The sequence below is a fragment of the Phyllobates terribilis genome, unplaced genomic scaffold, assembly GCF_046119375.1.
Source record: "Phyllobates terribilis strain yellow unplaced genomic scaffold, ASM4611937v1 Scaffold_10__3_contigs__length_209671492, whole genome shotgun sequence".
NCBI lineage: Eukaryota > Metazoa > Chordata > Amphibia > Anura > Dendrobatidae > Phyllobates > Phyllobates terribilis.
The window spans coordinates 73322594-73349315 of record NW_027362770.1 but is presented as its reverse complement, the minus strand read 5'-3'; the positions used below and the strand labels follow the sequence as shown (position 1 = coordinate 73349315).

General features: G+C 46.3%; 1 protein-coding gene across 1 annotated transcript in view; it reads right to left on the bottom strand.

Annotated features, from left to right (window-relative positions):
- Nucleotides 1–5405: 5405 nt before the first annotated feature.
- Nucleotides 5406–26722, bottom strand: part of STING1 (stimulator of interferon response cGAMP interactor 1) — a 104953-nt gene continuing 83636 nt past the window's right edge. Inside the window, exon 7 of the mRNA XM_073649597.1 lies at nucleotides 5406–9644. Within this exon, the coding sequence (XP_073505698.1) occupies nucleotides 9535–9644 (110 nt within the window). The 3' untranslated portion in view covers nucleotides 5406–9534. The remainder of the gene's footprint in view (nucleotides 9645–26722) is intronic.

Genomic DNA, 26722 nt, shown 5'->3' with positions numbered 1-26722 from the left:
AGGAATGGTCAAAAATACCTTCATCCAGGATCCAGGAAATCATTAAAAGCTACAGGAAGCGACTAGAGGCTGTTATTTTTGCAAAAGGAGGATCTACTAAATATTAATGTCACTTTTCTGGTGAGGTGCCCATACTTATGCACCTGTCAAATTTTCTTTGAATGCAGATTGCACATTTTCTGTTAGTACAATAAACCTCATTTCAAGGCAGAAACATTACTGTGTCCAACAGTTATCGCATATATCAAACTGAAATAGCTGTTGCAAAAACACCAATTTATATAAAACATTAAGCTTAAGATTAATAGGGGTGCCCAAACTTTTTCATATAACTGTATATATATATATATATATATATATATATATATATATATATATACAGTACAGACCAAAAGTTTGGACACACCTTCTCATTTAAAGATTTTTCTGTATTTTCATGACTTTGAAAATTGTACATTCACACTGAAGGTATCAAAACTATGAATTAACACACGTGGAATTCTATACTTAACAAAAAAGTGTGAAACAACTGAAAATATGTCTTATATTCTAGGTTCTTCAAAGTAGCCACCTTTTGCTTTGATGACTGCTTTGCACACTCTTGGCATTCTCTTGATGAGCTTCAAGAGGTAGTCACCGGAAATGGTTTTCACTTCAAAGGTGTGCACTGTCAGGTTTAATAAGTGGGATTTCTTGCCTTATAAATGGGGTTGGGACCATCAGTTGTGTTGTGCAAAAGTCTGGTGGATACACAGCTGATAGTCCTACTGAATAGACTGCTAGAATTTGTATTATGGCTAGCAAAAAGCAGCTAAGTAAAGAAAAACAAGTGGCCATCATTACTTTAAGAAATGAAGGTCAGTCAGTCCGAAAAATTGGGAAAACTTTGAAAGTGTCCCCAAGTGCAGTTGCAAAAACCATCAAGCGCTACAAAGAAACTGGCTCACATGAGGACCGCCCCAGGAAAGGAAGACCAAGAGTCACCTCTGCTTCTAAGGATATGTTTATCTGAGTCACCAGCCTCAAAAATCGCAGGTTAACAACAGCTCAAATTAGAGACCAGGTCAATGCCACCCAGAGTTCTAGCAGCAGACACATCTCTACAACAACTGTTAAGAGGAGACTTTGTGCAGCAGGCCTTCATGGTAAAATAGCTGCTAGGAAACCACTGCTAAGGACAGGCAACAAGCAGAAGAGACTTGTTTGGGCTAAAGAACACAAGGAATGGACATTAGACCAGTGGAAATCTGTGCTTTGGTCTGATGAGTCCAAATTTGAGATCTTTGGTTCCAACCACCGTGTCTTTGTGCGACGCAGAAAAGGTGAACGGATGGACTCTACATGCCTGGTTCCCACAGTGAAGCATGGAGGAGGAGGTGTGATGGTGTGGGGATGCTTTGCTGGTGACACTGTTGGAGATTTATTCAAAATTGAAGGCATACTGAACCAGCATGGCTACCACAGCATCTTGCAGCGGCTTGCTATTCCATCCGGTTTGCGTTTAGTTGGACCATCATTTATTTTTCAACAGGACAATGACCCCAAACACACCTCCAGGCTGTGTAAGGGCTATTTGACCAAGAAGGAGAGTGATGAGGTGCTACGCCAGATGACCTGGCCTCCACAGTCACCAGAGCTGAACCCAATCGAGATGGTTTGGGGTGAGCTGGACCGCAGAGTAAAGGCAAAAGGGCCAACAAGTGCTAAGCATCTCTGGGAACTCCTTCAAGATTGTTGGAAGACCATTTCCGGTGACTATCTCTTGAAGCTCATCAAGAAAATGCCAAGAGTGTGCAAAGCAGTCATCAAAGCAAAAGTTGGCTGCTTTGAAGAACCTAGAATATAAGACATATTTTCAGTTGTTTCACACTTTTTTGTTAAGTATATAATTCCACACGTGTTAATTCATAGTTTTGATGCCTTCAGTGTGAATGTACAATTTTCTAAGTCATGAAAATACAGAAAAATCTTTAAATGAGAAGGTGTGTCCAAACTTTTGGTCTGTACTGTTTATATGTATATATATATATATATATATATATATATATATATATATACTGTACCTATAAATAAATATTATTATGAAAAAACAACAATAAAAGAACACATATTTGGTATCGCCATGTCCAGAACGACCTGACCTATAAAACTGTCCCACTAGTTAACCCTTTTAGTGAACACGGTAAAAAAATAAATAAAAAACAAACCAAAAAATAAAAAGAATAAAATGCGGTCAAAAAGACAAATGTAAATAAAAATGTTACCGCTGAAAATGTCATCTTGACCCACAAACAAACAAGCTGCCATACAGCTCCATCAGCTGAAATAAGAAAAAGTTACAGCTCTCAGAGTAAAGCGATGCAAAAAAATAAATTTTTCTATAAAATAGGTTTTATTGTGTAGAAACACCAAAACAAAAAATATATATATATATAAATGTAGTATCATTGTAAATGTACTGACCCGAAGAATAACGCTGCCTTATCAATTTTATCCCCCACGGAACGTCAGAAAAAAAAAAATTCCTGAATTGTTGGTTTTCGTTTATTCTGTCTCCCAAAAATCAGAATAGAAAGCGATCAAAAAATGTCATTTGCCCAAAAATGGTACCAATAAAAACATCAACTTGTCCCACAAAAAATAAGCCCTTACATGACTCTGTCTGCCGAAATCTGGAAAAATGATTGCAAAAACTAGTCTTTGCAAAAAAAAGTGTCTTTCAGTGTGTGACAGCTGCCAAACATAAAAACCCAATATGAATCTGGTATCGCTGTAATCGCACCGACCCGGAGAATAAACTGATCTAATGACTTATACTGCACGAGGAACGGCGTAAAAAATAAACTCTAGGGTTAGGGTTATGGTTGTGTTAGGGTTAGAGTTGTATTAGGGTTGGGGTTGTATTAGGGTTGGGGTTAGGGTTGTGTTAGGATTGGGATTGTATTAAGGTAGGGGTTAGGGTGGTTTTGGGGTTGAAATTTTTTCAAAAGTAAAGTAAAAAATGATGGCGATATGGTGACTAGTGTTGAGTGCAAGTGCTTGCTACTTGACTTTGTATTGGGTGCTCGGGTATGCACCGAGTACCGCGTGTGCTCGAGTGACATGGTCGAGTCTCCACCCCATATGTTTTGCGGCTGTTATGCAGCCAAAAAAAACATGCAGGGATTGCCTGCCATGCACGGGCAATCCACGCATGTTTTTTTTGGGGGGTGTCTAACAACCATGAAACATGCAGGGCGGAGACTCAAGCATGTCACTCAAGCACCCGCAATCCTTGGTGCATACATGAGTACCAGATGCAAACTTAAGTAATGACCACTTGTGCTCAAGACTAATGACAACTGATTCAATATAATAATCTAATGTTATCAAATTCTGTGTCGTACCTCTGGGTTCAAAATGTTCACTATACCCCTAGATAAAATCCTTGAGGAGATCTAGTTTCCAAAATGGTATCACTTGTGGGGGGGTTTCCACTGTTTAGGCACATCAGGGGCTCTCAAAATGCGACATGTCGTCCGCTAATTATTCAAACTAATTTTACATTCAAAAAGTCAAATGGCGCTCCTTCCCCTCCGAGCCCTGTTGTGCGCACAAACAGTGGTTTTCCCCCACACATGGGGTATCAACTTACTCAGAAGAAATTGCACAACAAATGTTATGGTGCAATTTCTCCTGTTACCCTCATACAAATGCAAAATTGGAGGCTGAAAAAATTTTTGTGGGAAAAATGTAAACATTTTATTTTTACGCTCAAGGTTATAAACTTCTGTGAAGCACCTGGGGGGGTTCAAGGTGCTCAACACACATCTATATAAGTTCCCTGAGGGGTCTAGTTTCCAAAATGGTGTCACTTGTGGGGGGGATTCCACTGTTTAGAGCATATTACAAGAGCAGTGTGCCTCTAGGGGATTGTGGCATAATTAGATGGATAGATGTAGTCTCGCCCCGTCCCACCCATGCCCTGCCCATTTTGGCAAAGCTGGTCAAGACTGGCATGAAGAAAACTGGCAGTAACACCTTAAAGAATTGGGACCTTAATGCTTAATCATTTTGTTCTGTTCGCACCTGTGTTCTCTACAAGAAAGCTGCTGCCAGGCTCCTCTGACAGCAGCTTATCTCTGTGCTGACAAAAGGTATCAGAAGTCTGAAACTGGATGTGCCAGATCCGCCTCTGCTAAGACATCAGTGTGTGACTACTGTTTATGAGGACCTTGAAATGCTCATAATTCATTAGATGGCATATATCTCCTACTGTATTAGGCACATCTTATGTGTCACCCCAGGTCTGGATGCCACAAACATTAAAGGCTGTGTCTGAGAGCAGGAGGGAGGTTCCCTGGTCAGGGACCATTAGCATGCAGCACCTCCTGTCCCAGGCCAGTAGGGGGAGCAGGCTGCCCCTATAAAAACTGGAACTGAGGGCAGGGTTAGATAGACCAGGACCCACTTCTGAAGCATCCAGAAGGGTTCCCAGAGGAGAGGGACAGGTCAGCAGCAGCTGAGGAGTCCGGGGGGCAGAGGAGGAACAGCAAGCCAGGGACAGAGGCGACGAGAGCCGGTCCTGGCTGAGAGAGAACTACACAACCGGACATTGGGGTCCGAGGCTGTCAGGGTTGCATGCCCGGCAGCAGATAATCAACCCGCGATGGATTTCAGGTACCTTGGCCTAAGAAGCCTGGAGGCTCCGCCACACAGAGGGACCGGTACAGCACGGAAAAGCAACAGGTACCTAAGGCCCGAGTCGCAAGCCATACAGGCGTAGTACACGGCCAGCTCAGGGACGTCGGCTATCACACCATGAAAAGGGAATAGTCAGCAAGGGCAGAGAGAGAACGGTAGGCCTACCCACTCACCCTGACCAGTGGGGCTCGCCCGAATGCTCTCAGACACCCAGGCCCATTCCTACCCTGTACTCCTGTTGGGTCATTAGTACTACCTATAATAAAGACCCTGGACTATTTGAAGCAGACTCTGAACCCTTATTATTGCGGTCTGCACCATCACCCCCAGCATCCTATTACACTGCCCTGAGGCTACACTCTTCCCGTGGGGAGTTATCCTATCCCTGTGGTGCATACCAACATCAGCCTCAGCGGTCAGCCTTGCAGCGGCGGTCATCCCTGACCATAATCCACGGGTGGCGTAGTCGGACATTCAAAACCCTACAAATAGACTGCCACAGCATTTGGTCTGACCACCCTGAGCCACGGGAACAGGTTGCCACTACTACTCCCAACATTGCACTGAAGCCCGGTTACGGGTGCCCCACGGCCCAGGGGGCGAGCCACTTACTCTAGTGATCCCATTTATGTTTTAATAATTTTTTATTTATTGAACAATGAACAACATGCAGTATAATGACCAGATTATATAGTGCATTAAACTTAGGGATACAATCAGGATCGTAATATAATAAGAATAATTTTATTTATATAATGCCAACATATTCAGCAGCACTTTACAATTGACATGTACAAAAAATAAAACATCACAAAGTAACACATAGTTCAACAGTTACTTGAGAAGCGAGGGCCCTGCTTGCAATAAAAATAAAGCAACAAAATACTTGAAGGATAAGTAAGCAATTTTATACAAAACAAACTGGAGTGTCCAGAGTTATGGAGAGAGTTTAGGTGGAACCAATATATAAAGGAGAGATAAAAAGTAGGATGCAATATACTGTAGGTCTACATTGGGTATCATAGGGGATCATACAGTGGGAGAGGAAATATATATAGTTGGTGGAGAAACGGAGCCAGAGGAAGAGATACATTAGGGAAGGTGTGATGTGGATTGTCTAATTTGGTATGATAGGTTGGGAGTTTTGTGCTTCCAGGGCGACAATATTTTGAGGAATTGTGGGTGCTTGTGAGATTCCCAGCTAGAAAGCTCTTCTACGTGGGTCAGTCAATAAGTAATGCCTCCTATTTTTTTTTCTCCTTAAATAAGGTAGTTATGTTAAATATTCGAATTTGGCACAATTCCTCAAATCTTCTTCTCCAATCCACAACAATTGCAACTTCCTGCACCAACAGGTGGCAGGACTGTATCTGTTTGCAAAATGGCTGACATCGATGTTCGTATTAGACAGCGTTCTGTGATTGAATTCTTGCATGCAGAAGGTGAAACGCCCATTCGAATTCATGACAGACTGAAAAATGTGTACGGTGATGCAACAGTGGATGTCAGTACTGTTAGACGATGGGTTTGTCGCTGTAACACAGCTGAAGGGCCATCACCGTTGGCTGACAAAATGCGGAGTGGCAGGCCAGTAACTGCAGTGACTCCAAGCAACATTCAGCGAGTCGATGACATCATTCGTGGTGACCGGCGGGTGACTGCAGATGAATTGTGTGGCATTATCTGCCTCAGTAAAGGCAGTGTGATGAAAATTATTGGACAACTGGGATACAGAAAAGTTTGTGCACGGTGGGTACCAAGAATGCTTTTTACCATGCTGGAATACATGCCCTTGTTAAACGGTGGACCAAGACTGTGGAAATGGATGGAGATTATATTGAAAAGTGACAAATTAATAGTTAATGTTGTGGTTTTCAACCTATGTAATTGCATTTGAATTTCTTGCCAATTAAAAGGAGAAAAAAAAATAGGAGGCATTACTTATTGACTGACCCTCGTAGAATGGACTTTACGTCAGATTCAGATAAGGTGATTTTTAATTGCTAGCTATTGAGCCCGTTCTACGCCCGTGTGGCGAGCATTTTTATTGGTATATGGTCTCCCATGCTGGTATTTGTGCTTCCCCCTATCCTGGTATTTGTGCTGCCCAATCCTGTTCCCCCATCCTGTTATGTGCTGCCCTCATCCCTATCCTGGTATGCACGGCACCCCTCACCCCCAATCCAGGTATGCATGGCACCCCTCACCCCCAATTCTGGTATGCATGGCACCCCTCAATCCTATCCTGGTATGCATGACATGCCTCATCCCTATCCTGGTATGCATGGCACCCCTCACCTCCAATACTGGTATGCATTTCACCCCTCACCCCCAATCCTGTATGCATGCCACCCCTCACCCCCAATCCTGGTATGCATGGCACCCCTCATTCCCAATCTTGGTATGTATGGCGCCCCTCATCTCAATTCTGGCATGCATGGCGCCCCTCATCCTGGTATGCATGGTACTCCTCATCCCTATCCTGGTATACATGGTACACCTCATCCCTATCCTGGTATGCATGGCACCCCATCCCTCATCCTGGTATGCATGGTACACCTCATCTCTATCCTGGTATACATGGTACCCCTCATCCCTATCCTGGTATGCATGGCCCCTCATCCCTACCCTGGTATGCATGGCCCCTCTTCCCTACCCTGCTATACATGGTACCCCTCATCCCAATCCTGGTATGCATGGCACCCCTCATCCCCAATCCTGGTATACATGGCGCCCCTCATCCCCATCCTGGCATGCATGGTGCCCCTCATCCTGGTATGCATGGCTCCCTCATCCCTATCCTGGTATGCATGGCACACCATCCCTCATCCTGGTATGCATGGTACCCCTCATCCCTATCCTGGTATACATGGTACACTTCATCCCTATCCTGGTATGCATGGCACCCCATCCCTCATCCTGGTATGCATGGTACCCCTCATCCCTATCCTGGTATGCATGGCCCCTCATCCCTACCCTGGTATGCATGGCCCCTCATCCCTACCCTGCTATACATGGTACCCCTCATCCCTATCCTGGTATGCATGGCACCCCTCATCCCCAATCCTAGTATGCATGGCACCCCTCATCCCTATCCCGGTATGTATGGTACCCCTCGGCCTGGTATGCATGGCACTCCATTCCCTCATCCTAGTATGCATGGTACCCCTAATCCCTATCCTGGTATACATAGTACACCTTATCCCTATCCTGGTATGCATAGCTTTCTCATCCCCCAATCCTGGTATGCATGGTACCCCTCATCCCTATCCTGGTATACATGGTTTAGAGATTCCTCTGGGGACTGGCAATGGTAGTTTGGAGACCAGATCAAACCAGGTCCATTCTCTGGGGGCATGGAATTGTACTTTAAAGAGATTTAAGAAATGGGAAGCATGGATACATTGTAGGAAATTACCGGGGAGAGGGGTGGGTTCTTCTAGCCAGGAGTCTATCATGGGGACGTTATTAGATAAATATTGATGTTTTAATTAGGTACAGAAGACCATAAGCTGTATACATCTGAAAAGTTATGGGCTAAAAAGTAGGGAAAAGTGGAAATAGGAACCAATGCCGAGGGAGTATATGTGCAAGTTAAGGCTTTTTCTACAGATCGTTTAATGGTGAAGGTTCTGGTAGAAATACTATCAAAGCAAAACTCAGGAGGAGGCGAGGTCTCAGTCCAGATGTATCTTTGAGCATTTTTGCCTAATAGTGGATATTCTATGTCATACTGTAAAGCTTCTGTTAAAAGCCTTAGACCCAGAACTTTGCAATTTTTAAGTCTAGAAGGAACAAAGCATTGGTGGTCTTATTCTGAAGCAAGTGTTATTTTAACAGGTGTAGTACCCACTTACTCCTCTTGCTAGTGATTTCTGTATTCACTTGCTATGCTGCTTCTCTACTGACAGGTGAAAAAGGGTGGTTACATCAAATTCCACTGTAAGGGTATGTGCCCACGATCCGAGGCTGCCTGCGGCCCCAACACTGCAGAACAACCGTGCAGCTTCCGCCCTCATTATGTAAATGAGAGGCTGTGATTTTTTTTTCCACATGCAGACCCGCAAGAGAAATTGGCATGCTGCGGGTCTGAAAGACGCGCCGCATGTCAGTTTCCGCGGGTGAGCCGCAGGTGCACAGAGACACATAGCGGACATGGGATTTCTAGAAATCGCATCCACTATGCTGTAACATCTGGACGCTGTGGGTTTGACGCAGCTTCAAACCTGCAGCGGCTCCTGATCGTGGGCACATACCCTAATAGAAGAAAAGCAAATGCAGTAGAGAACTCATGCGTAAAGAAGAAGGCTATGCTCTGATTAGTTTTAGAAACTTTCAGAAAAGTGGGCAGCACTGAGGCAAAACAGGAAATGACCAAATGTACACTAAAGAGGCATAAATTACATTAAAAATGTACTCCATTAGTTGACTGGAGTAACATTTCTGATGATGGCACACTGAAGTTGAAAGAAACAGCAAATTAATTAATACATTAGGTGCATCTTTCTGCAGCACACAGTTAAGAGTCTTGATAAATTGGGCAATATGTAGAGATATTAGGACCATAAAATAGGGAACAGAGGAGGCAGGTCCTCTTCAGCAGTCCTAATAGCAGCAGAGAGGCAAGCGACCCATAGCATACATAGCAGCAGAATGAAACCCAACATTGTGTAGCCCTAAGGCATGTTGACATAAGTAGGAAGAAAATACTTCAAAAAGCTGTTGTTGAGAATCTGTTTTGGTGATCTGCGGAGTTCCCAACAATGAGACCCCAGTGATCAAAAACTTATCATATATCCTGTTTATTATAGGAAACACCCCTTAAAGGAAATTGTTAGAGATGGCAGATATTTATTCACTCCGTAATGTTCTAAATTCAACATCATATTCCTCAGAATGTTGTTGGTTTAAATGTTTTAGTATTATTTGGGACAAGAGATCGTTTTCAGTCTTTGGACAATCTGTAAGGGAAAAAAGAGGTCACAATTGTATTATAAATGTAATTTATCTCAAGTACAGTATGGAGTACTACAATCACCAGTGTTTGGAAATGAAAAAAAAAAAAAAGCTTTTCAAGAAAGGAGACAACTTGCGAGCTGTGCGAGTGAAGAAACTGAAGCTGAAAAGAGGTTGACTGTTCTATCGAAACAATTATTATTATTATTTATTATTATAGAACCATTTTTTCCATGGTGCTTTACATGTGAAGAAGGGGTATACGTAGCAAAAACACTTACAATAATCTTGAAAAAAATGAGTCAGCGACTGGTACAGGAGGAGAGAGGACCCTGCCCAAGAGGGCTCACAAATAACTAGGGATGGGTGAGGATACAGTAGGTGGGGGTAGAGCTGGTCGTGCAGCGGTATAGTGTAGCGGTGGTTACTGCAGGTTATAGATTTGTCAGAAGTGGTGGGTCCTCGTTTCCTTTTCAGGTTTCCACTGTAGGCGAGAATCTGATGTGTTGGGGTAGAGAGTTCCAGAGTAGGGGGATGCACAGGAGAAATCTTGTATGCGATTGTGGGAAGAGTTGATAAGAGGGGAGTAGAGAAGGCGATCTTGTGGGGATCGGAAGTTGCGCGCAGGTAAGTACCGGGATGCTAGGTCACAGATGTATGGAGGAGACAGGTTGTGGATGGCTTTGTATACCAAGGTTAGGGTCTTGAACTTGAGTCTTTGGGTAATGGAGAGCCAGTGAAGGGATTGACAGAGGAGGGAGGCCGGGGAGTAGCGAGGGGATAGGTGGATTAGTCGGGCAGCAGAGTTTAGGATAGATTGGAGGGGTGCAAGAGTGTTAAACGGGAGGCCACAGAGCAGGAGGTTGCAGTAGTCGAGGCGGAAGATGCTGAGGCCATGCACTAGTGTTTTTGCAGAGTCTTTGCTGAGGAATGTGAAGATCCGGGAGATATTTCTGAGTTGGAGCCAGCAGGAAGTGGAAAGGGCTTGGATATGTGGTTTGAAGGAGAGATCAGAGTCCAGGATTCACCGAGGCAGCGAGCTTGTGTTACTGGGGAGAGTGGGCAGCCATTAACTTTGATAGATAGGTCAGATGGGGGGGGTTGATTGAGGTGGGGGAAAGATTATGAATTCAGTTTTATCCAGGTTTAGTTTTAGAAATCTGGCAGAGAAGAAGGATGAAATAGCGGACAGACATTGTGGGATTCTGGTTAGTAAGGAGTTGATATCGGGTCCAGAGAGGTAGCTCTGTGTGTCATCAGCATAGAGGTGAGACTGAAAGCCGTGATACTCTATGAGCTGTCCCAGGCCGAAGGAGTAGATGGAGAAAAGCAGGGGCCTTAGAACTGAACCTTGGGGGACAACGACAGATAGGGGGCGAGATGAGGAGGTGGTGTGTGAGTGGAAGACGCTGAATGTCCAGTCTGTTAGGTACGAAGAGATCCAAGATAGGGCCAAGTCTGTGATGCCAAGAGAAGAGAGAGTCAGTAGTAAGAGGGAATGGTCCACTGTGTGGAAGGCAGAAGACAGGTCTAGGAGGAGAAGGACAGAGTAGTGGTGCTTGGATTTGGCGGTTAGTAGGTGATTGGTGACTTTAGTCAGGGCAGTTTCAGTAGAGTGGTGCGGTCGGAAACCTGATTGTAAGTGGTCAAAGAGGGAGCAGGAGGAGAGGTGGGAGGACAGTTCAAGGTTTTGTTCCAGTAGTTTTGAGGCATGGGGGAGGAGTGCTATAGGGCGATAGCTAGACAGAGAGGATGGGTTAAGGGAGGGCTTTTTGACTATGAGTGTGATTGAGGCATGTTTGAAACATGAGGGGAAGACACCAGTTGTTAGTGACAGGTTGAATAGGTGAGGTAGGGTTGGGATGAAGACTGTGGTAATGTTAGGGATGAGGTGGGACGGGATTGGGTTGAGTTCACAGGTGGTGAGGTGTGATTTGGAGAGTAAAGAGGAAACTTGATCTTCTGTAATGGTGGAGAAGCTGGTTTTGGAGGACGAAGATTAGGTAGATATGAGGAGGGGCTGTGGGGACTTAAGGCAGAAGCTTTGTCTGATGTCAATGTTCTGCTTGAAGAATGAGGCAAACTCTTCAGCTGATATGAGAGGAGAGGGAGGAGGCGCTGGGGGATGAAGGAGAGAATTGAAAGTGTTGAATAGCTGTTTAGGGTTGTGAGACAGGGAGGATATGAGAGATAAGAAGTAGGTTTGTTTTGCTGTAGTGAGTGTGGACTTGAAGGTAGTGAGGGACTGTTTGAATGCGATGAAGTGTTCATTGGAGTGTGACCTTTTCCATCTCCGCTCAGCAACCCTGGAGGCCCATCGCAGTTCTTTAGTCAGGTTGGTGTGCCATGGTTGTCTATTGATTGTGCGAGCTTTGATCTGTGTGAGAGGCCGAATCGAGAACTGCAGCTGTTGTGGTGTTACATAAAGCAGCAGCAATGTCTGCATCGTGTAAGGAACTTATGTCTGCAAGAGGGAGGAGGGATTCAGAAAGTGAGTGTAGGTCATGCTGTACTAACTACTATACAGACCCAGATTGCTTCAAGAAGCAACACTTTTTGGAATGTTCTTCACAGATTCTACACAGGTAAAAAAACTGATTGATTATAGGAGAAGTTTATTGGTGCTTATTATACATGCAGAAATCACTACTACTACTATAGTTTGCAGTTGCACTACTGAACAAAAAATTTTTTGGATGGACACGTTTTTTTTTTAATCTTTCACTTTTATTCTAATGTATAATATATCTAAAAAATCTTCTGGATTGGATTAGGGAGAATAAAAACAGAAGTTCTATTGTTTTTTTCACTTTCCTTTGATATCATTTGCTCTTTTTTAATAATGAAATGTTAACTTTGTTCTGTGGGTCAGCATGATTATGATGATAGCAAACTTATATACAGTAGTTTTTAATATATTACTACTGTTAAATCAAAAGTAAAAATAACAACAAAAAAAAAGGTTTGTGTCACTATATTTTGAAAACTTTTACTTTTATTTTATTTTTCTGGGATGAGCTATAATTTTTATGTGAACCATTGTGAGGCACCAGAGGCGTAGCTAGGGGTTCAGCTCAGAGGGGGCGAAACATCTTAGTGGGCCCCTAACCAGGTAACTGTATGTACAACTACTATGGTGGTGAACCCTGATCATGGGTATAGAGAAACCTCAGCAGATGACCGCACTGTTACTGAAAATAAATCTCCACACAAAGACCAACACTGATATTACTGCCATATGGTGTCCATATAGTGGTAGATACCAGTCCTGCAGAACATACAAGAGATTACTGTACAGTTATATATAGTAACTTACAGCTGACGTTCTTTCTGGTGGAGTAGTTCATTTTCTCGCCTTTTCGATCTGGCCCAGACCGACATGACGACTTCATCCAGTCACGACTCGTCTTCAGAGATTACAACGAAAACATATCTGACTTCTCACATTTCCTGTATTGTCTCCATCTATTCCCAACCTGCACAAACTCTTTATCCTGTTGATACCCCAATACTGAGCCTCTACTGCCGTATGTAACCCTATTACTGCAACTACTGTGTGGTATAAAAACAGCGCTTCTCTTACTGCCCCACACAATAATGCCACCCTGTGTCCCTTACATAGTAATAATGACTCCTTTGTGCTCTCTAGATGGTAAAATTGCTCCCTTGAAAAGATTAATGCACTGTGCAAATGCCCTAGAAAAGGGTCCACCTTTTTGCCCCTTTGATGTTCACAATACTTTGAGTGCCCCAATAAAAATGTTTCTTAAGTGCCCACTTGACATTTAATAATGTCCACTGGGTCCCCAAATATACAACTCCTCTATATACAGTATAGTGGACTCATAGCTCCCTAATAGCTCCCTAATATAGAGTACGATGTTCCCACAACTTCCCTATATACAGTATGGTGGGACCATAGCTCCCCTATACACAGAACCATCATCAGTACATGAATGTGTGTCACCCCAGGCCTGGATGCCACAAATATTAAAGGCTGTGTCTGAGAACACGGCAAGCTCAGGGACGTGGGCTATTTCACCACGAAAAGGGGGATAGTCAGCAAGGGCAGAGAGAGAACGGTAGGTCTTCACACTCACCCTGACCAGTGAGGCTCGCCCGAATGCTCTCAGACACCCAGGCCCATTCGTGCCCGGTACTCCTGTTGGGTCATTAGTAATACCAACAATAAAGACCCTGGACTGTTTGAAGAGGACTCTGGACTCTTATTACTGCGGCCTGCACTATCACCCCCAGCATTCTCATGTGCTGCCCTGAGGCTACACTCTTCCCATGGGGAGTTATCCTACCCCTGTGCTGCACACCAACATCAGCCTCAGCGGTCTGCCTAGCAGCGGCGGTCGTCCCTGACCGCAATCCACGGGTGGCGTAGTCAGACATTCATAACTCTACAAATAGACTGCCACAGCATTTGGTCTGACCACCCTGAGCCACGGGATCGGGTTGCCACTACTAGCCCCATCATCGCACTGAAACCCGGTTCCGGGTGCCCCACGGCCCAGGGGGCGAGTCAGCTTTGGCGTAGTCGGCAGGATTGTGACCAACCCGCCACAAACGGGTATTGCGTGCCTGAAAAAGACTGTATCCGTACCTTAAAAAGAGGTTTCCCGCCATCTTCAGCCGTTTCCCGCCATCCTCAGCCATTTTCCCGCCATCGGGCGCCATCTTCGGGACACCACGCGGGAAGAAGAGGGGTGTGGACGTCCACACCGCGCGAGACCTGAAGCCCCGCCCTACGCACCGACGCTGCGCAAGGTCCTGGAAGGAGAGAGAGCGACGCTGACGTCACCAGGACGCGACGCAAGGTCCTCGCCCGGAGCAGCACCAGCGGAGCCGCGGCCTACAGAAGAGGATCGTCGGAAGGTAGGCCACGGTTAACTAGGGGGGAGGAAGATGTCGGAAGCGGAGGCCCCCTCTACCACCAGCGTTGCTGCAGCAGCGGTGATGCCATTCTCCATGCCCTACATCCCCGGAGCAGCCGCCCCAATACTCAGGGGAATCCCATACATTAACTGACTTTAAGGAAAGACTGCACAGTTTATTTAAAGTTTATCCCCTGACAGAAGAACAGAAAGTGAGCATTCTGACGGGGCAGCTAACCGGAGCAGCCCAGCGGGAATTTAAATCATGGTCAGATGAGGAGAAAAGGACTGTAAAGGACATTCTGACCCGGCTGCGGGGTACCTTTGACACCCGTACCTGAGCAGAAATCAAAATGCGGTTCTATGGCTGTAAGCAGCGAGCCCAAGATAGTATCAGAGACTATGCCTTGAACGTGCAAGAAACTCTGGGAGCAATCAAGCAAGCTGACCCTGGCAGCGTGCACGACACCGATAAACTGTTGACTGACCAGTTCATAGAAGGTCTGCTGTCCAGCGCCCACAGAACCCAGCTGCGCCTCATGGCCCTACAGTACCCTGATTTGACTTTTGCGCAGTTCAAGGATAGGGCCATCCGGGTGCTCCGAGAACCCGCACCAGGTGGCGCTGTAGCTTCCCGGTGCCCTGCCATCACTTACCACCAGAGGGCGGCGCCCTACCCCGCAGACCTTGTGGGGGCTGATGCACAGGCCCTAAATCCATCCCAGCCTGCAAACCTGCACCATCAGGTCCAAGAACAAACAAAGAGTGTGGCTGCACTGACCAGGACCGTACAGTCATTGCAGATGGAACCGTCAAGACTAGTGTTGAGCCACCCCCGTAGTGTTCGAGTTCGGTTCGGTTCGTCGAACACCCGTGTGTTCGCCGAACTGTTCGTCGAACTGTTCGTCGAACACCTTCGAACACCGTTAAAACCAATGGCAGGCAAACAAAAACACATAGAAACACATAGAAAACACCTTCAAAGGTGTCCAAAAGCTGACAAACTGCTCAGAAGACATAACTAACACATGGAAAAGTGACAAGTACATATAGTCATGCGAAAATAAAAGAGGTGGAGGAGTAAAAGGAGGGGGAGACACAGATATAGGCATGTCATGCCCTTCTAAAATCCAAAAAGTGAGAAGCCGACACGGCCAGTCCGCTCCTGCCCGTGCCACCTCCGTGTCGCCGGGTTTGTGCCAGAGCCGCGGTGAACCCTGACGGCCAGCCCCCCTCTCCCAATACTGGTGCCTGTCCGCTGGTGGGTCGAGCGAGCCCCCCTGTGGTGGAGGCAGCTCTAAGCTTTTTAATTTAAATTGTCTCTCTAATTTGAATGAATACACTTTAAATCCATTTACAAGGATCTATTGGAGGGCAAGTCTCATGCCAGCAGCCGCGGTAATTCCAGCTCCAGTAGCGTCCACTAAAGCTGCTGCAGTTAAAAAGCTTTTATAAGGATCGAGCTCGGCTGTCCACCGCAAGGCATCCTACTGCCAGTCCCAGCCCCTATGCCTTGGGGTGCCTCCTGATGCTCTTCACTAAGTATCCCATGGTCCCGAAGCATTTCCTTTGAAAAAATTAAGTGTCTAAACTACAGGTGGTGCAGCTTGCTTAACAGCCGGGATAATCCGCTCACTAGCAGACACTGCTACTAGGCACAAAGTATTTCCTGGGCTAGATGCAGTTAAAAATTTGTAATTAGATACTCTCGTTGGATGCTGAGAAAGCATTCCATAGAGTCTCTTGGCACGCCATATATGATTCTCTTAAAAAGCTTGGGGTAGGGGTCTAGGGGACCCTTTTATAGCCAAAATCACGGCCCTGTATCGCAATACGTCACCTAGGCTGAAGATAAATGGAACTGTAGCACCCTGAGGGCTCGGTTGCTACAGACGTATTGCACCTCACCCAGAGGTGTGATATCTCACTCTCAGGTAAGGATGGAGTGTGGATCAGGACCTGACACCTGCATGCATTACACCACATTGCCGTGGGGCAGGGCGACCAATATGCCCCTGAGATGGGCACGACAGTCCCTGTCCCTGGCTGGAGTGGGGGGAGGGAACACTGAGGAAGGGGAACCCTGTAGTGCAGGAGCAGGGAGGAAGCAGTTCCTGGGTGCATTGAGAAGGGAGTATAAAAGGTGGGCACCATCTTAGTTCAGTGCAGAGAAGTCTGAGCAGAAGTGGCAGGGAGCAGGGGCTCTGCATGAGCTCTGCTCCGGAGGCGGGCCTAGTAACAGAGGCCCAGGCCTGGAAGAGGGAGAAGGAAGGAAGAGGAGCGGAGAAGGCTCCAGGAACGAGGAATGAAGGGATCCCAGGGGTGCGGACGGGCGAGTCGCCACCGCACGCCCGAATCCACCTGCGTGGAGGGGTCAGGCCAAAGGGGGAGACCGGTCCCCGAACTAGTGGAGGCAGGAAACGACCCTCAGCTAGAAACCGGAAGCTCTGACATTTTATGTGGCGCAGCCCCTCGCTACACCCGCTAGGAAGGCACCACATAGGGTCAGGGAAACTGGCGCCAAGTTTACCAAGAGGAGGCCCGAGGCAGCCGGACAGAAGTGTTGGTAAGAAAGGCCAGACAAAGGACACACAAAGGGGGTCCTGTGAAGTGCTCCAAAGTTATCTGGGAGTTGTCTGAGCCCCTCACCTGGTGAGCACAGTACGACGTGGGCAGCCGTTACCTGCAGACGTGGTCTGGATAATAAGAACTGTGAGTAAAGGCCCTGAACTGCATCACTGACTCCGTGTCGTTACTGCTGCTGCCCTGCACCATCACCCCCATCCTCCGCATACACTGCCCTGAGGCTATACTCCTCCCGTGGGGAGTTATGCTACGCTCTGCTGCACCCACAACACCAGCCTCAGTGGTCTGCCCTGGAGCGGCGGTTCACTCTGACCGCAATCCACGGGTGGCGTAGTCGGACATTTAAACATCAAAACCACATAAATAGTTCCGCCACTGGTTTGACCGCCCTGAGCCACGGAACTGGGTCGCCGCCACGAAGACTACAACCACCAGCATCCACCAAAAAGGGTCCGGCTCCGGGTGTCCCAAGGCCCAGGGGGTGCGTCAGAACATTTTCATCACCTTTCACAATCACCAATGGGACAAGGCAGTGATGTCCTCTGTCCCCTCTCTTATACATCCTAGTGACGGAGCACCTGCTCTCATCAATTCGCCATAACCCCAATATTAGGTGGATTGAGGTGGGAGGCACCGAGTACAAGTGCTCTCTATTTGCTGATGATGTCCTAGTATATATCACTCAATCACATATATCCATCCATGCTGTTATGGCTGAAATAGATCACTTTGTTACATGGTAAAATTTTAAAATCAATGCAGCGAAGTCTGAGGCCCTCGATGTCTCCCTCCCCAAATCCATATAGGATTCCATCCAGTCCAACTTTCCCTTTGCCTGGCCCTCACAGGGTATCAAATACTTAGGAATTCCTATTCATAGAGACCTCTCCCATCTATGTTATCTTAATTTTGGGCCCTTTATTGAACAACTCCATACAGACCACGGTTGGCAAGTTAGAACTGTAAGATTCACTACGTGAACCACTGGTGTTTTGTGGAAAAGCACATGTACACTGCGTTCCAAATTATTATACAAAAAGTGTTTAGGAGTGATAAGGGAAGAATTTGTTTGTTTGTCAGTTAAACTCATTGATGGTGATGTGTGTCAGGGCTCTTTATATCACTGTAAGCAATTGCAGACACCTGTGCTAATTAGTTTGGCAGGTGTGTCCAATGAAAGGCAAGACTACTTAAGAAGGCTCTCTCACATTATTAAGCAGCCTACATTTTCTGCCAAAATGGGAAAGAAAAAGGATGTGTCGGCTGCTGAGAAGCAACAAATTGTGGAGTGTTTAGGTCAAGGCATGACTACAATCAACATTGTGCGATGATCAGGATGAAGTGTCTTGGCAATCAAGAAGTATGTAGCTGATTCACAGTACACACGTGTGCGTGCTGATAAGGGCAAATTGAGGACTCTTTCCTACAGGCAATTACGTCAGGTTGAAAGAGCAGCGGCAAAAAAGCCTTGTCATAGCAGCAGACAAGTTTTTGAGGCTGCTTGTGCCTCCTACGTCACCCGAACAACAAGATGCAGGGTCCTTCAGAGGTTTGCAGCTGTGCATGCGCCATCCTGTCGACCTCCTCTATCCACTTCACACAAGCAGAAACGGTTCCAGTGGGCCAAACATTACATGAAGACTGATTTCAAAACTGTTTTGTTCACGGATGAGTGCCGTGCAGCGCTCGATGGTCCAGATGGATGGAGTGGAGGATGGCTGGTTGATGGACACCCCACGCAAACACGGCTACAGCGCCAACAAGGAGGAGGTGGAGTAATGTTTTGGGCTGGAATCATGGGGAGAGAGATTGTCGGCCCCTTTAGGATCCCTGAAGGCGCTAAAGATGAACTCCATAATGTATGTGGATTTTCTCAAACAGCACTTCCTGCCATGGTTCAAGAAGAAGAACCGTGTATTTCACAGCAAGATCATTTTTCTGCATGATAATGCACCATCTCATGCTGCACATAAAACATCTGCATCTCTGGCTGATATGGGCATAAAAGGGGACAAACTTATGGTGTGACCCCCATGCTCCCCTGACCTCTACCCCATTCAGAACCTTTGGAGCATCATTAAAAGGAGTGTCTATGATGGCGGGAGGCAGTTCACATCTAAGCAACAGCTCTGGGAGGGTATTCTGTCCTCATGCAAAACAATTGAAGCAGAAACCATCCAAAACCTGACAAATTCAATGGACGAGAGAGTTCAGAAGCTCCTTTCGAACAAGGGGTCCTATGTGAAAATGTAACATCACCTAGAATAAAGTTTTGAGTTGAAAACTGTTTGATTTCAGTTTCTAACAACCTGCTAATGCTTATAATTTCAAAAATGACAATTTTTTTGGTCTTTATTAAAATGAAAAGGTTGATCGAAAAGTTTGGGGGATCTAAGAGTGTGGCAACCCAGTAGTCATGATTACTTCGAATTCTGACAATATGAGGGTCATGCTGCAGGTAGTGCAGCAAGAAGGCACTTATGTGCCTTGCGCATCTCGGAGCCCCAAAATTATTTTCCGGGCTAGATGCAGCTAAAAATTATTTTTAATTTTAAATCTGGTGAAGCTTTAGTATAGATGGCCTAATAGGATCAGTGCTGCACACTGCTACAAAGCCTAAATTATTTTCCAGTCAAGATACAGATAAACATGATTAGTAATTTGAAAGCTTAAAACGGTTGGTAGGGTGATTTTAACCAATCATCAAGCTTTTACTCTCCCCAGGATGACACAGGGGTAGAAAAGTTGTTTCGGATCCATGATTTGTTCATCTTTATGAACGTGAGTCTGTCTACATTATCAGTGGAGAGCCGCGTGCGCTTATCTGTCAGCACACCACCAGCAGCGCTGAACACACGTTCAGACAGAACGCTGGCTGCGGGGCATGACAAGATCTCCAAGGCGTAAGTGGCTAGCTCCGGCCATTTATCCAGATTGGAAGCCCAAAAAGAGCAAGGGTCCAGTGACACAGTCGTGGCTTCAGTGTTTACTTGGAGATACTCCTGTACCATCGTCTCTAGGCGTTGACTATGTGTCAGACTTCTTGTCTCCTGTGGCCTTGCAAAGGATGGGCTAAAAAAGTGGTGAAATGATTCCGCAAAATTGATGTTACCAGCAGATACTGTGGTTCTGTTACGGTTTGAGTGCTGAACACTTGACGGTCCCACGGTTGGCAAGTTGGAACTGTGAGATTCACTACGTGCACCACTGGTATTTTGTGGAAAAGCACATGTAAGATTCTGCAACAGTCTCTGCTGATACTCCTGCATGCGTGCATCCCTTTCTATGGCAGGAATAATTTCTGCAAATTTACTTTTGTACCGGGGATCTAACAGTGTGGCAACCCAGTAGTCAGGATTATTTCTAATTCTCACAATTCGAGGGTCATGTTGCAGGTAGTGCAGCAAGAAGGCACTCATGTGTGTTGCGCATCCAGGAGCACCAAGTCCCTGTTGTGTTGGTGGCGAGGTAACAATCATGCTTCCTTCCTCTGTCCTCTCCCCCCAACCTCGCACAACAGAAATGTGATCAAGGTCTCCCTCATCTGATGAGTCTTCCATCAGTTCGTCCTCCACTTCTTCCTGGGCTCCTGCACCTTCCTCACTAGTTTGGCTGCTACCATGCGCCCTGGTAAAACCATCTCCCCCACCCTCACATGCCTGCCGCCTTGGTGCTGCCGACCGTCTGGACCTTGCAGATGTTAGCCCTTCCGCATACAACTCCTCCTCCTCTACTTCCTCCACCTCCTCTTGTGCCACCACCTGACTCCGAATTCTGTTTAACATGTGCTCCAGCATGTAAATCACCGGAATAGTCATGCTGATAATGGCATCGTCAGCACTAAACATCTTCGTCGCCATTTCAAAACTGTGCAGAAGGGTGCATAGGTCCCTGATCTGAGACCACTCCTCCAGCGTGATTTGCCCCACCTCTGAATCTCGTTGGCCCAGGCTATACGTCAGAACGTATTGCACCAGGGCTTGTCGGTGCTGCCACAGTCGCTGCAACATGTGCAGAGTTGAATTCCACCGGGTAGGCACATCGCATTTTAGCCGGTGAAGTGGCAGGCCCAACGACTTCTGTAGAGATGTAAGTCGCTGAGCTGCGGGATGCGAACGGCGGAAGTGAGCACACAGCGACCGTGCCCTCTGCAGAAGGCCATCTAGTCTGGGATAGTGGGCTAAAAATTGCTGGACAACCAGGTTCAACACGTGAGCCATACAAGGCACGTGTGTGACATTGCCCCGGCGAAGGGCCGCACCCAGGTTTGCAGCATTGTCGCACACGGCCTTCCCTGGTTTCAGGTCCAGTGGAGACAACCATTCATGAAATTGGTTCTCCAGAGCTGACCACAACTCCTCAGCTGTGTGACTCACATTTCCCAGACATTTCAATGTAAAAACCGCCTGATGACGTTGAGCCCTACTGCCAGCATAGTAAGGAGGTGTGCAGGATCCCTTCTGCGCAGTTAGAAAGCTTGTGGCATGACCAGACAGGCTTTGGGTGCAGGTGGAAGACCGAGAGGAGGTTGAGGAGGCAGAAGCAGTGGAGGAACTTTGACATAAAGAGGATTGACGTACAACTCGTGGGGACGGCAAGACTTGGACAGCAGCCCCTTGTCCTGCTGTCACCATAGTTACCCAGTGCCCAGTCAGCGACATGTAACGCCCCTGTCCATGCCTACTCGTCCAAGTGTCTGTGGTGAAATGCACCCTGTCACACACAGAGTTTCTCAAAGAAGCGGTGATGTTGTGTGTGACATGCTGGTGGAGCGCAGGCACACCTTTCTTTGAGAAGTAGTGCCGACTGGGCATCTGGTACTGGGGCACTGCGACGGACATAAGGTCTCGAAAATCCTCTGTGTCCACCAGGCGGAAAGGCAGCATTTCTGTAGCCAAGAGCTTGCAGATGGTGAAATTCAACCTCTTAGCTTTCTCATGGCTAGGAGGAAATGGTCTTTTACTTGTCCACATCTGAGGGACCGAGGGCTGGCTATTGTGCTTAGACGGGGTTGATAAGGGTGTCCCCGGCAAACTGCCGGTCTGTGAGGAAGATGCAGGCGGACATGTTAGGTTGCCTTGATCCAAAGGTGGTGCTATCGATGTCGGACAGCGCTCAACACCAGCTGGTGTTACCACCTCCAAAGAAAATGATGACCTGCCAATCACGCTGGCTGTTGCGGGTAAAGAGGTGGCAGGTCTGCGCCCCAAAACAGGTGTGACTGCTGTCCCCCCAGTCACAGAGGATGAAGAGGCCGCGGATGCACAAGATATGGCAGACGGTGATTGGCCCGGCCGGCTAGGCCGCATTGTAGCACACTGAGCTTCCCACTGCAACTTATGCTTCATGTCCATGTGCCGGTTCATGCATGAAGTACTCAAACTATGTATTTTTTGGCCTCTACTTAGCTTTTGCTGACAAATGTTACAGATAACACGAGTTGGGTCATCTTTATCGATCTGAAAAAATGCCCAGGCTATGCAAGGCTTAGCACCCATGCGACCTGAAGAGCCACCACGACTTGTGGTGAGAGGCAGAGTTGTGTTTGAGGATGCAGTTGTTGACGTGCTTCCAGTACTACGTCTCTGTCCAGGAAGGCGCAACCTGACCTCGTCGTCACTAGCATCTTCCTCCACCTCCTCTGCTGACCTCATCTCTTGGCTGACTGTGGGTTGACAGTAAGTGGGATCTCCGACCTCATCATCATCACCCTGTGCGTTATCACACCCGTCGTCCTCAGAGCCAACCTGTTCCTGCCCTGACAAAAAACTAAAGTTGTCGCTCCAATCAGGTATTTGAGTCTTATCATCGTCTTCCTCATTGTCTCCACCAACAGGAGTTACAGTTTGGGAATGAGGGTCTACATTATGGTCAGAACCTTCTGCGTCTGGTCCTGGATCCGACTCATAAAGATTCTGGGCATCAGTGCAGATCATTTCCTCGTCTGGATTCACAGAAGCGCTGGAGTCGACCTCTGATTCCCAGGCTATAGTATGAGTAAACAGCTCTGCAGACTCAACCATCTGTTCTACCTCATACTCAGACGAGCAGCTGGAGATTTGGGAGCTGTGAGGAAGCAAGTGCGATTTGGGTGACACCTTTGAGGACTGGAGTATTTGTGATGTTGAAGTTGATGTGGAGGAGAGCCCACTTAAAGGAGCACTTGATATCCGTTGAAGCACCTGCTGTTTTTGTGCCTCATCTGGAATTTGTAGCGATTGGCGTGGCCGTAAGAAAGGGATCTTATCACATTGTCCGCTAAAAGAAGTAGACATTTTAGTTTGGCTGGAAGATGGTCTTTCTTCTGCAGATGTTACTGTTGCTTTAACACCTACCCCACGGACACAACCTTTTTTCCCCTTCCCAACACGCCTATTCCCCTTTCCACCAGCAGCAGGCCTTTTTCCACTCATTTTGGTGGTTAACTAATTCACAACTCTGGAGTTGTTTGCACAAAAAAACAATGGATGGTAACCGAGCAGAGCTGAGTGGCCAAACTGTGGTATTAGGCCAAAACTATTGGCTGGGTTAGATGCAGAAAAAAATTATTTTGAATTTGCAACCTGATGGAGGTCAGTATAGATGGACTAATACAAATAGTACCACACACTGCTAGAAGCCCAAATATTTTTTCAGAGGTACTGTAGATGCAGATAAAAATTATTTTTAATTTGCAACCTGATGGAGGTCAGTATAGATGGACTAATAGACCAAGTCCCACACACTGCTAGAAGCCCAAATATTTTTTCAGAGCTAGATGCAGAAAAAAATTATTTTGAATTTGCAACCTGATGGAGGTCAGTATAGATGGACTAATACAAATAGTCCCACACACTGCTAGAAGCCCAAATATTTTTTCAGAGGTACTGTAGATGCAGATAAAAATTATTTTTAATTTGCAACCTGATGGAGGTCAGTATAGATGGACTAATAGACCAAGTCCCACACACTGCTAGAAGCCCAAATATTTTTTCAGAGCTAGATGCAGAAAAAAATTATTTTTAATTTGCAACCTGATGGAGGTCAGTATAGATGGACTAATAGACCAAGTCCCACACACTGCTAGAAGCCCAAATATTTTTTCAGAGCTAGATGCAGAAAAAAATTATTTTTAATTTGCAACCTGATGGAGGTCAGTATAGATGGACTAATAGACCAAGTCCCACACACCGCTAGAAGCCCAAATATTTTTTCAGAGCTAGATGCAGAAAAAAATTATTTTTAATTTGCAACCTGATGGAGGTCAGTATAGATGGACTAATAGACCAAGTCCCACACACTGCTAGAAGCCCAAATATTTTTTCAGAGCTAGATGCAGAAAAAAATTATTTTTAATTTGCAACCTGATGGAGGTCAGTATAGATGGACTAATAGACCAAGTCCCACACACCGCTAGAAGCCCAACTATTTTTTCAGAGCTAGATGCAGAAAAAAATTATATTCAATTTGCAACCTGCTGGAGGTCAGTATAGAAGGACTAATAGAACAAGTCCCACACACTGCTAGAAGCCCAAATATTTTTTCAGAGCTAAATGAAGAAAAAAATTATTTTTAATTTGCAACCTGATGGAGGTCAGTATAGATGGACTAATAGACCAAGTCCCACACACTGCTAGAAGCCCAAATATTTTTTCAGAGCTAGATGCAGAAAAAAATTATTTTTAATTTGCAACCTGATGGAGGTCAGTATAGATGGACTAATAGACCAAGTCCCACACACTGCTAGAAGCCCAAATATTTTTTCAGAGCTAGATGCAGAAAAAAATTATTTTTAATTTGCAACCTGATGGAGGTCAGTATAGATGGACTAATAGACCAAGTCCCACACACTGCTAGAAGCCCAAATATTTTTTCAGAGCTAGATGCAGAAAAAAATTATTTTTAATTTGCAACCTGATGGAGGTCAGTATAGATGGACTAATAGACCAAGTCCCACACACCGCTAGAAGCCCAACTATTTTTTCAGAGCTAGATGCAGAAAAAAATTATATTCAGTTTGCAACCTGATGGAGGTCAGTATAGATGGACTAATAGAATGATGCTATGCCCAAAAGATTTTACTTCACTAGGTGCAGTAAAAAAATTGGTATTCTATACACAGGTGTTATATCTTGCAACACAGATAGGCTACTCCACTGACTAACACACTCTGCAATAGGCCAAAAAGGATTAGCTTTGCTAGATTCAGCCAAATGCTGTGAAAAAAACTTGCACAGCACTGGCACAGACCTGCCTGGCAAAAACTGATAGGAACTCATGTAACCTAGTCCTGAAAAGGACTCCAATTACAATTAGTCTTTACTCCCACAACCTATCTATTTAAGAGCACAGACCTCCCTGATAAAAGTCGTAGGAAATGCTGTAACCTAGTCCTTAAAAGGACTGCAATCACAACTATTCCCTACTCCCAAGCTATCTGTATATTTGTGCGAAAATTGGCTTGAAATTAACAAGGTATAGCGCACACAGCAACAGCGGTGCCGTCTAACACGCAGCTGCAGCAGTGAGAAAATGGTGGCGACGGGGAAAATGGCTTGGTCTTATAGGGCAAGGACATGTGACATACACTGCCAATGACACATGCCCTTGCTTGTGTGAAAAAAAGCACTTCGCTCCGTGTGTGCGCTGCTGATAGGCTGACAGATTGCACCTCCCCACTGTAAATGCGGGAAAGAGAAAAAAAATGGAGATCTTCATTGTTCCTGCAGAGATCCATCCCCTGCCCCTCCCCCCACCCCGCTGTACACTCAAACTGCGTATTAACATTAATTTTCATCATTACTGAGAAAAAATCCAGTTATGATTTTGGTGCACGAACAGTTATCGAACATAACCTCGAACAGCCGAATTTTTCTCAAATTGTTCGTGTTCGCCGAACGGCTCGAACACCGCCCAAAACAGCTCGAATTTGAGATTGGCGAACAGTTCGAGTAGAACAACGCTCATCTCTAGTCAAGACCAATCAAGCTGGCTTCCAGTCCGGAGGATGTCCCGTGGCATCGACAGAGGAGGATCCCGTCGTTCAGAGGGAGGTCCGCCGACCGTTACACTGAGTATGGACAGCCGATTTGCCGCCGTTGCAGCCAGCCAGGACACATAGCCAGGTACTGTACTTTAAATGGGTCCGACCTGGGGCAGAGGGCCAACCCCCAGGCATAAGGTCATCAGGCCCATCTAATTGGCGCGATAAGTAGGTGGGGGGACACCCGGTCTTACCCGTAGTGCTGGACGGTATCCCCATGAGTGCACTGCTGGACACCGGGTCTCAAGTGACTACCATCCCCTAAGTACTTTTCAAGCGGTACTGGAGTGACGCTGACATAACCCACTATCCAGACGATGACTTAAGCATCATCGCCAGCAATGGCCAACCCGTGCCGCAGGTGGGGTTCAGAGAGATGACCATCAAGGTTGGTAAGGTTGAACTGCCGGCACAGGGAGTGATCATTGTGGACATTGACCATCGAGAAATTGTCTTTCAGAAGTGATTGTAATTTTGCAGAAGGTGGCGATGAATGCGAGCTCCAGCCAACAGAGGGTCCTCCAGAAGGAGATAAGAGCCCTGATGAGACGGCAACAGGTAGAACTGTCTGGTGGTGAGATCGGTAGCGTGA